Source organism: Amblyomma maculatum, chromosome 1, assembly GCF_055883805.1.
Source record: "Amblyomma maculatum isolate TAMU_Amacu chromosome 1, ASM5588380v1, whole genome shotgun sequence".
In the NCBI taxonomy this organism is placed as follows: domain Eukaryota; kingdom Metazoa; phylum Arthropoda; class Arachnida; order Ixodida; family Ixodidae; genus Amblyomma; species Amblyomma maculatum.
The window spans coordinates 398,084,744-398,096,448 of NC_139344.1; the positions used below are offsets into that span (position 1 = coordinate 398,084,744).

Consider the following 11,705-nt stretch of genomic DNA (forward strand, 5'->3'; position numbering starts at 1 on the left):
CAGTATAGGTCATAACGTCGATTCCTGCCATGCGCAGCACACTCATCCTACCATCCGACAGGTTGGTGTTGCTAAACCGCGGAACGAAGCACATTAGTGCCATACTGAACAAGAGAGGCTACTGGATCGGCGTCTCGGTGCTGACAGCCGCCGTCTTTGTCCTACTGGGTGTCATCGCGTTGCCACAACTGGAAGCCATCTTCGCGCCAATGCAGCTCGCCGTGAACGTTACCGACGACCTACAAGCCGAGGAGCTGAGAGCAAACTGGAGTGATTCGATAGGAGAAGAGATGGCCTCTTTGGCCGCGAAGTCGCGCCCCCAGCCTCGTCCCTACGTCTGCAGCACAGCTGCCTGTATCAAAGAAGGTAAGAAGGTCCTCAAAGCCGTCGACAACACGACGAATCCGTGCGACGATTTCTATCAGTATGCCTGCGCCAACTGGATGGCATTCAACAAACCCGGCCCCAAAGATGCCCGAACGTCAGTTGACGACCGCCTTCTATACAGCTACGCGGAGATAATGGCTCGTGTCCTGGCGAAGAAGCATAATGTCGTGCCGTCGGTAAAGGTTCTCTTCGACAACTGCGTCAACCCGACCGAGGAACTCTTTGAACACATTCGCAGCGTCTACTTCTACCTACTGGGATTTCAAGACTGGCCCTACCTCAGCACTAGCTCTTCGCGAATTGGGGCCGACGAATTGTCTTCCAAGATGGGTGATCTCCATCGCCACCTTGGTATCGACAGCCTCTTTCACTTTTCACTCGTCGAAGAGTTCGAAAACAATGGTACGCTTTCCCCCGTGATTGGAGAGCCTCGTCTGCTCGTCGGCACTTTGCAGGGCCCTTTGAAGGACTACCGCTTCCTCACTGACGCCTTCGCGGCTCTGATGCAGTCAATGGGCAAGTTCGCCGACACAGACGTTGCTCAAATCGAATTGGACCTCGCCCAGCGAAAGGCTTCGCACACGCACGACTGCATGCTCTTTCCCAAGCACTGCGGTGCAATGAACTTGTCCAATTTGCCCGGCAGTAGGATTTTCAACTGGCGCATCCTGTTGGATCGTGCGTTCGGGGATCGCATTCTCTCTCTCGCCGGACACAGAGTCAAGGTGACCAGCTTGGAGTACCTTTCCAGCTTTGCGAACCAGGCAGCGCTGCCACGAAAGGCAGATGTGCTCAATTATATCGTGTTCCGCGTCGCCATGGCGCTGTCACCGTTCATCAAAGACCTTGAGCTGCGACACAAGCTGGCCTCTATCGCATACGCCGACCAGCCAGAATTCGCCAGGCACTTGCCTACTACCCATTACTGTGTCAGGCTATTGGATCGCATGGAACCGTACGTTCCAATGATACTGGCTTACAGCGGCTCCGTCAAACTCCTCGGCTACGAGACCCTCAGGGACCTGCTGCTGAAGCGCCTCAACACCAGCTTCTACGAGTTCATCCGCAACGACTCCCGATTTTTTGGCGCTTTCAAGGACAGCTTGCTGAGGAAACTTCGAGCACTTTCCTGGGAGCCGCTCGTACCACGCAGCTTCTTCGACAAGGCGTTCCGCAACAAGTACTTCAGCAACATGTACAGCAGCAACCCTACGGCGCCGCTAAACGCGTTTTTCTATTACTGGTTGAAGAACGCCATGATGAGGAGAAACTGGCTGTCGTCCGACTGGTACAGGCAGTACAAGACGGGCTGGAAGAAAGGTTTCTTGCGGTCATACCCATCTTTGGAAGCGCCATATCGGAACTTGGAGATACCACTCGCCGTGTTCGACTTCGTGATGTCGAGTGACGCCTCTGTCCAGCTCCTGCACGTGCCCAGAGTAGCCAGCCGCGTTTATCGCAGCCTGTTTCGATTCATATATTACTGGGCGTACACATTCTATTTCCACACGACGGCTACGGATCCAGTGTCCGTTTTGGAGAACATACGAGGCTGCCTGCAGTTGGACTACGCGTCCTTGAAGCCCCCGTTTTCCAATACCACGCTGAACAGCGAGCGGACTTCGTTATCAGACCTGTTCGATGCTCTGGCTATTCCTGCGGCATTCGGAGCTTTCCTGGCCGAAGCTTTACAAGGCTCTAGAGCTTTTCGGCTGGCGGGAGCGCTGACGTATACCCACGAGCAGCTATTTTTCCTTTATTATGCCTTCGGACACTGCGAGAACAATAACCCTGACTTTCTCGCCAAATTGATGCGGCAAGGCTCGGAGAGTCCCGCTTGGTACCGGGTCAACGGGCCACTCCGCCATTTCAAACCATTTGCAAATGCCTTCAACTGCCCAGAAGGGAGCTTTATGAACCCTGTCAAAAAGTGTATCAACTCCCCATTCTGATTAACCTTCTTCTACGAATAAACACCATAACATGATGTGCAGGGAATACATTATATATAATCTATATGGTCTCACTGGTCTTACTGGGTACTTAATTCCTGTTGTTCGCTTCTTACGGCGGCGCTGTCGGTGTCTGCGCTACGAGTGAAAAACCACGATCATTCCTCTAGCATGTAAAAGCAGGTGACTTGGCCGGATTCTGATTCACCCCCGGGTCACGTGACGCCAGGAGACATGACACAGCCTTAGTTGGCATGATTCACAACTTGATCAGTCCCTTTGAAATAACAGCGAGTTGGGAATCGAATCCTTGTAGATCCTTGGATTCCGAGTTGGATACGTTGCTCTAGGCCACGTATAGGTGCGATCGCAAGGCTTGGTTAACGCGCAGCTTTATATATATCAAGTGCTTCTTCCCATAATGTGGTATTCTAGAACTATAGTTTAGAGAGTATGAGTAGGATAATTGATTCTCAAAAACTTTCGGTGTTTTATTCCGGTTATTTATATGAGCGGAAGCTCTGTTAAGCGGGACTACACATTGGTTTGGCCTATTAGATATTTGGTTCTTTACAGCGAACTATATCGACATGACGACCAAACAGCCTGCCGCCTGTGCCAAAAAGTTGCCGCACTCTGACCTCCGAGCGCTTCAACATGGAGAGACTGAAGGACCAAGCGCAGGCGAAGCAGATGTTATAGACAAGTGACGTAAGCACGATGCGGTGGCGCTTCTATCGCCAGCGTGGGCCGACTGGGGGTGGAAAATAGGCTTAAAGCCCATAGGAATACATGAAAGCGAAATATTCCAAAGCAGTTTTCTAATTTCACGGGTCATCTGTGATGTCGTTATTCGGCACAGAGCAACCATGATTGCCCTGGAATAGACCGTGGAAGTGTGAAATCTCATTGCCGAGGCGAAGTATTTTTAAAACACCGCGAAACTTATCGGGGTGCGAGTTCAGAGGGCGACCCATAGAAATGCATGTAAACACAACTTACCGCAACATTTTGCTCGGTTCAGCAGTGTTGAACCCTTCTCATTTCTTGGTGAACGTCTTGTACGACGCCCTGACGTCATGTTGCATGGCATTCTCTTGCAAGTAATGCAAGTATGACGACTTGCGGGACCGCTCACAGCACGATAAACTGACCGCGCACAGTTGCAGACGACTATGCACCACCCGCTGTCGCTAGCAGACGCTCCGGAGCCGGGGGCGGCCGCGGTGGGTATCGCCAGCTACGCTGTCGTCTGCTGCAATGCGCGAATCTCGTTCGGTTCATAATGTCATATGGCATCTGACAACTGCTTTTTAAATGCAATTCTGTCTAGGACGTATCACTGAAGTGACAGTGTTATCAAGCTTATTTACACTATGCGGCAGCATATCAGACTAAGCAAAACTGCGCGATTCGCTACACCCAGCTTGCATTTTGGCGGTGTCTGGATTCATAACACAAGTTATTCGGGGAATTTTAAAAGTAGACTGCCTCCGTAATGACGCACCATACTTTATCACACACTCCTTCAAAGCGTTGGTCAACGTTTAACGACCGGCCACCACTTCTGATGCTCTGCGAAATGAGAAAAACGTTCCAGTAATTTGTGTTTACATGTATTTCTACGGGCCGTCCTCCCAACTCTCACCCTAACATGTTTCGTGGTATTGTAAAAATACTTCGCCTCGGTAATGAGATTTCATATTTTGAAGACCTGTACTAGCATGTTCATAGTTGCTTTGTACCGAATAACGACATCACAGGTGACCCGTGAAATGAGAAAACTGCTTTGAAATATTTCGATTCCATGTATTCCTATGGACGAACCCTATTTTTCACCCCCAGTCGGCTGCGGCGCAGCGAGCGCCCCCTTTGTTTGTAAATACGGGGTTGGTCTATACATTCGCCTAGTCACGTGGTGCATAGCGGCGAGGCTACAGCGCCTCTCCACAGCGGATCACTAGATGTGACGTCATATAGACACACCTCTGCATGCGGCAGGTCAAGTAACGTCACATTTAACCGTGGGAGTTGCAGTGCAAAACTTGGTTTGGTTTGATTTGCGAGGCTATACGCCCCAAAGAAGCTCAGGCTATGGGAGACGCCGTAGTGGAGGGCTCCGGAAATTTCGGCCGTCTGGGGTTCTTTAACGTGCACTGACATCGCACAGCACACGGGCGCCTCGTTTTTTGCCTCCGTCGAAAAGCGGCCACCACGGAGCAGTGCAGAGAGTTTCCACTCTAATGGGGATTCTCAATCGGAGACGGCAGACGGCAGTTACGGTAGTTGAGTTGTTGCTTCAGACCAGTGTCTCCTCCACAGTGCCTGCAGCCTTAAGGGGTCTGCGTGGTCGCTTGTCCCTCTTCTGTTGCCCTTTCCCAGGCTGAAGAATATGGCGTTAGCGTGGCGTCCCTTGCATCCACTATGTTAAACTGCCCTCTAACAGACACATTTGTAGAGGTGTGCGCACTTTCCAAAGGCGGCACTATTTTTAGCACTTATAAAGTACAGTCTACATTAATAAAACTGACCCATACAAATGCTTAAAAAAAAAAGAGAAATTACGAGGGTTGGCGTGGACTAGCGCCACCAGAAAGCTGCTTGGTGAAACAAACGGAGAGAGAGAGATAGAGTAAATTTTATATGGTTAACAGAATTGCGTGGGGGATTTCCTTAGTCCAGGATACTATTGGCTTGGGCTGCCTCCTGGGCACTGGTGAGCAGGCCCAGGCTGCGCTGCTGATATCTACCTATCTGACTTTCCAATTTGGATATGGCTCTTTAGCAGTGCAAGGATCACTGGTTTGTTTCAGTCCTGGATTTCTTGGCCAACCGAACACTGTGCCTTTCTTGAGCTCTTCGTCGTTGAGCATTTGCTTTCTTCGAAAACTAGTTTTTCATACGACAACATTCTGAGCGAACGGAATAGGCAGTTACAAAAGCACAATGCCGGCCGGCCATCGCTGATCGCACTCATTTCAAAAGATGTAATCGCTCTAATTTTTTTGTTCCCTTGCAACCTTTAACTTCTCCCTGCTGTATAGTGTGCAACATATTCCAGTATGACGCCTGGGTATAAGCGCCCTGCACCTGTTAGGCGCCGCTACCTTCAAGACAGCGTTCAGCGCCTAGCATGACCGGTTCCTCGTCCCTGTCAGGAAGGCTCCGTCAGCATCTCCGCAGGGAATTAGCGCCATTAATGGAACTGAAAAATTATTTCGAGACGCAAGCATCACGAAAGGAACGAAGCTTTTTGAAGCAGGCCGTGTGCACGACGTGAAAGAGATAAAGAAAGAGATAATATTGTGGAATGAGGTCTAAGTAACAGCCTAGTGTGTTGCGAAAACATCACTGCGCCATCGGAAACCATCAAATTAAATGCAAGCAACATGTTTATCTAGTGGCAAAAGCACCCTGGCTGTTGCGCCGCTAGCTTTGTGCAATATACCAACCGGCCCGGATTTCAGCTAGATCCTTACTACTAAAAGTGACGTCTGTGATAGCATCCGGAACAACAACTTGCACTTGCTCTTTTGTAGGCTGAGAGGAAAATACTTGAGTCGTACGACGGGTGCTCTTCTTCGTTCGATTTCGCATTTCCCACAAAACGACCGCTGCATATTTTGGATTTCGCTGAAGGCACCCAATCCATGTCATCTTCGCTCCAGAGGTAAACGTAAAAAAAGGTGAGTAGCATACACATAATGGCTGCGTTTGGGTGAGTTGGTTAGACATTTTGAACCTGAAAAGCGCATAAAAACACACGGACAACAGTAAAATACGGACACACGAGCGCTTATTTCCAAATGATTTTATTTCAAGCGAGATTTTATTTCGTGCGCATGTGACCTCAATTGTACAAATATTCTGCTTCTCGCGTGAAATAAAATCAGTTGGAAGTAAGCTCTCCTGTGTCTGTCTTTTGCTGTTGTTGGTGTGTTTTATACGTTTTTCAGGTTCAACAGCATACACTGCTACGCACATGCAATGAACGAAGATACGGCGCGTTTATCCAAAGTCATATATGTGCAGCATCAAGACAGATGGCAACAAACATCCCTTTTGCCCATTGTAAGACTTCGACAAGCGCCTACTTCTACAGCATGATGTGGGTAAAAAACGAAACTCAAACTTACTTATCGCGACGAGCAAGGTGAATCCAACGCTGCCGTCTTTCCGTCTCCCAGTGCCTCGTTGGGAAGCCGTACAAATTTGTTCCAGCAGACAAATTCATGTATGTATTGCTGCAGCCTACAACACAGCAGTGTGTCCGGCTATTTTTATGCTCTATTTGGGATAGAGAAAGCGGCGCAGAACTCATTAGCGAGGACGCCCATAGCACGGAACACCACTGCGGGCGCCGTCGTCTGCTCTAACCTTCCTGACAGAGACGCGCTCCTTAGCCGGCTCCCTAGCCGGAGACCTCGATGTGCATCATTTTCGGAACGCTCTGTGATCGGCAGGAAGCACTTCCGCTCAAAAACTGAACTGAACGCTTTTACGTCACGGCACCCCCATCTTCTGTTCGGTAAAATCAAACTAAAGTTAAACATGCCTTCGAAGGCTGGGATGAACAATTGATGAGTAAATTGATCGAAATCTACATCGGACAAACGGAAACCGAAACGGTACAGCATATGAGGGGAAACCTAACCTAGACTTAGACTTATCACTAGGGCTGAAGTCCGAGCTGAGATTATTGGATTAAAGACAAGATCGGCCACAGGACCTGGCGGGATCAGAAATCTAGACGACGAGTCAATCATAGCCCTGACAGAATACACGAATAAGGTATGTGAGACTGGAAAACTACCGCAATCATGGAAAATTGTCAGTTTAGTCCTCATACCCAAACCGGGGAAGCCGCAAAAACTATAGAACCTATGATCCATATCGCTGACCTCGTGCGCAGCAAAGCTAATGGAACGCGTTATTCAGACGAGACTTACCAAATTAATGGAGCAAAAGAACCTCTGGCCACACGAAATGGTGGGCTTCAGGCCGAGGCTGAGCACACAGGACGTGATGCTCTGACTTTGATACGATATCATAACACACGAATCTTCGGATACAAAGGCTATTCTCGGACTGGACCTAGCCAAAGCCTTCTACAATGTCAAGCATAAGGCATTGCTCGGTCTCCAAGAGATTGTGGTTGGAATCAGAACCTATAACTATATCAAAGACTTCCTCACAAACAGAGAAGTCGCCATGAACTTTCAAAGCGCCAAATCACCCACAGTCACCTTGGGTAGCAAGGGAACGCCACAAGCCTCTGTCTTGTCTCCATTTCTATTTAATATTGCTATAAGGGGGCTACCACCCCAACTAAAGCAAATACCGGACTTAAAATATAGCATTTCTGCAGACGACATAAATCTCTGGATAAACAAAGTCAGGGACGCAGAGATAGAGAACAAACTCCAGGCTGCCGCAAATAAGGTGGTTGAGTACCCTGCGGAACGCGGTCTATCCTGCTCACCACAAAAGTCAGAACTATTCATCTACAACCCCAAAAATAAGAAACATATAGCAGATATAAAGATAAATGTCGAAAACTACCCGGTCCCAAAAGTAGATGAAATTAGAATCATAGGAATGGTCCTCCAAGCAAGAGGGCAGATCACAAACACCATCAAAAAGTTGGAGAACTACGCAGCAAGTTACGGGCATATTCAGAAGAGTAGCGCTTAGAGGACGCGGTCTCGAGGAGCGAAGTCTACTCAAAATGACACAGGGCTACATCATCAGTCGCATATGTTATCCCACACCTTTTCTGAATCTTAAAAAGACAGAACGTGAAAGAATCGACGTCATAATTCGAAAATGCGCCAAACGCGCACTAGGCCTCCCTATCTCTACGTTAACAGAGAAGCTGGAGAAGTTGGGAATTCATAATACATGGCAAGAGCTCAGTGAAGCAGACAGAATCTCTCAACTGGAAAGACTAAGTCAGACGGAGACAGACAGAACCATCCTAGACATGGGTCGGACTCCGATCAGACAGAGGCCCACAGACGAAAACATCTATCCCACCCAACATAAAGGAATACATATACTGGTGCCACCCTTACCTCGAAACATGCACCCAGACTACAACAAAGAACGTAGAGAACACAGAGCCAAAGCCATCGCTAAATTAACTTCAAAGCAGTCGAGGAAGTTGCTTATGTAGACGCATCATGCGGACGACACGAAGCAGCCGTCTCGGCAGTAGTAAATAGAGAAGGTTCACCTAAAATTGCGGCCTCAACCCGCACCCGTGACATTTCTTACAAATTAGATCGAAAGTCTACCCTCCCCCAGATCGGTATCTCACTAACAATGAAGCACGCATCTGGAGGCGATTACAAGCCGGTAACTACATCTGCCCTGTCTGGGTTTTCTTAACACAGACCGGGGAGAAAGAAGATTTTAAATGTAAAAATTGCGGCCAAAAAGGCACACTAGATCATAAAATACGGGAATGCGCCGACAACCCAGGCGCCGGCATTAACATTGACAGTAGAGAAGCCAAAGAGGTTTGGCTGCGGAGAGAGAGAGAGAGAGAAATCATTATATAATGCAAAAAGGAAAAATAATAATGTAGAGCTCCCGTGCTTGGGTCCTCAGTCCAGGACTCCCGCGGCCTTTGCTACCCTGCTGGCCCGTTCAATCAGCCAAAGCTGGTCTTTCGATTCCGAACTGGACAGCGGAGCCCCCTACTGCTCCGGTGTGGCATTGTGAATTATCGGCACTGCGTCTATTTTCTGGCAGGCCCATGTGATATGATAAACTGTCGGTTTCTGTCCACACCAGGGACATGTGTCCCTGTATACGGTCGGATGTATCTTGCTCTATAAAGACAGGCATGGATAAGAATTTGTTTGTAGCTGCCGCCAAGACACTGACTGCTCCCTGTTTAACAACTTGTGGGGCGGAGGATACCGTTTTCTGGTCCCCCGTTAGTGCACTAAAATGTCTGCGTAGGTACGAGTCACTGCATGGAGGAAGGAAACAACTTAGGAGAGGCCCTTGCCATTCCCAATGCATTAGAGAAAGTGTGGCGGAAGTGACGTCAAAATTTAGGGTTAGCCAAGTCGGGCCATTAGCAACGGCGACGCTGTTGCTATGAAAATTCGGGCCACTAGCAACAGCGTTGCTAAGGCCCCTAGATACGTGAGCTTCGCGGAGAAAGGGTAAAGAAGGAGGAGAGACGTTGCAGCGTCCGGTCGCGGCGCGGCCGCGCCAGCTTGAAAAAAAAAAAATGACATCAGGGCCTCTCCTAAGCTTTCCTTCCTCCATGAGTCACTGCCTCGGTCTCTTCGGCTTCTGACTTCCCTCGGTTTGCATAACCTCGGGCTATGAGATCGGCCTGGATGTTCCCAGCAATGTCGCCGTGCCCCGGAGCCCAAAGTACGAGTTGTTTTGTGTCGCTTATCCCGCCGGCCTTCAAGATGGCGGCCGGTTTTTTGCCAATCCTGCCGCTGGTGAATCCTCGGCAAGCGGCTTGCGAATCGGTCATTACAACCAGCGAACGCCCGGACCTCCCTCAACGACCGCTAGAGCAATAGCGGCCTCCTCGGCGTCAGACACGGTGCAGTTCCGTAGCGAGGCGCTCATTTTTTCCTTTAGCTGGAAATCTACCACCATCACCGCCGCATCTCTTTCGTTTGAATACATCGTCACATCTACATAGACGGTGTTCTTTTTCTAATAGGTCTTGGCTAAGGCTTCCGCCCTGGCCCTACGCATACCCTGATGAACGACAGGATGCATGTTCTTGGGAATTGGCGCTGCTACAAACGTAGACCGGATCGCGTCCGGTATGTCTATCGTCCGTTCAATCTCCAGCATGTTGTCATATGATAGCCTAGTCTTCGGAGGAGAGCTCGTCCCGCCGTAGTGCGTTGTAGCCTCATCTGAGAGGTAAGCTGCGCTTCCCGGTGACAGCCTCAGCGCTGTCTTGTACGCCTTCCTGAGGATCGATTCCACTTGCTCTTTCTCCGTCTGGCTCAGGTGTTGATAGGGAAGACTGTACGTGGTTCTGCTTACAATTTCGCCCGCACTAAATTGAGCGTGTCTTCCTCCTTCATCCCCTTTCTTCTATAGGTCACTAGCCTAGTCATTCTCGTTATCTGGGCTGAAGATCCAGATAGCAATCTGATCGTGTGGTCCGACCTCTGATTTTACTGTATCCACATTCCCAACACTCTCAGCACGTGCACTTCTGGTATGCGAGCCCCGGCTAGCATAACGGTGAGGTCAACTTTACTGTCGTGATAGAAAAACAGCGCAACAGACGTAGACGGAGGTGAGGAACATACAGGACAGGCGCTGATGTTCCTCACCTCCGTCTACGTCTATTGCGCTGTTTTTCTATCATGTCACCATACCAACTCGCCCAGATGCCTCTTCTATTACTGTCGTATCGGGGCCTATATACTAGATCTGAGAATTTCAGATTTTTCGGGCGAACACGAAAGTCCCCTTGACCGTGCGTAGTTGTCGACACAGTCCGCGGCTGCTTAATTGTAGCCTCTCCTCCTTGAGACCTAGCGAGCCCTCCGTCGTCCAAATCGTTATGTCATCGGCGTACATTGCGTGCCGAGTGCCGTCTGTGGCGTTCATCTTCTCCGCCAAACTAACCATAGCGATGTTGAAGAGAAGGAGCGAAATTACAGATCCTTGAGGCGTACCCTTGTTAGGCACCCTGATCTTGACCGATCGCAAGTCGCCGATCTCTATAGTCGTGGTCCTATCCGTAAGGAAGGCCTTGAAGTAACCGTGAATCTTTCGCCCGCAATCTATAGATTGCTCAGACCCGATAGTATGGCTTCATGACTAACGTTGTCGAACTCCCACTTGAGGTCGAGAGCCATGGTCACATGCTCTCCATACTTTGGCACGTTGCTAAGAACCTCTTCTTTGAGGAGAAGGACGTCTTGCGTCGATAGCTTAGGCCGGAAACCAAACATTGTGTGTGGCATGAGATCTTCATCTTCAAAATAGTTCTGAAGTCTGATCATAACGATCCTTTCATACAGTTTCCCTAGGCATGAGGTCAGTGGCCGCATATTCTCCAAACATGGCTTCTTGCCTGGCTTGGGGATGGTGATGATTTCTGCGTGCCCCCACTCCTCCGGCACAGTCTCCACCTGCCAGTGGTTATTCAAAAATTTTGTGATGCTCGCAATCTGCTCCGCCCCTAGATTTCTTATAATGGCGTTGCCGATGTCTGCTCCCGCCGCCGTGTTCTTGACAGCCATTCTGGCCGCCGCGTACACCTGCGGCTGCGGAGAGGAGATCCCACCGTTCAGCGGCACGCGACCCGCCTGGCGGCTGAGGCCGTGAAGAGTACTTGTAACCTCACCTGACCTCAGCCTG

The 11,705-nt window shown here is 49.6% G+C and overlaps 1 protein-coding gene across 1 annotated transcript; it reads left to right on the forward strand.

The window, feature by feature from the left end:
* The first annotated feature begins 29 nt into the window (after window positions 1-29).
* Window positions 30-2,339, forward strand: LOC146208671 (membrane metallo-endopeptidase-like 1). The gene has a single exon (XM_084579060.1). The coding sequence runs from the start codon at window positions 30-32 to the stop codon at window positions 2,337-2,339; it is 2,310 nt and encodes a 769-aa protein (XP_084435186.1).
* The last annotated feature ends 9,366 nt before the right edge of the window (window positions 2,340-11,705 follow it).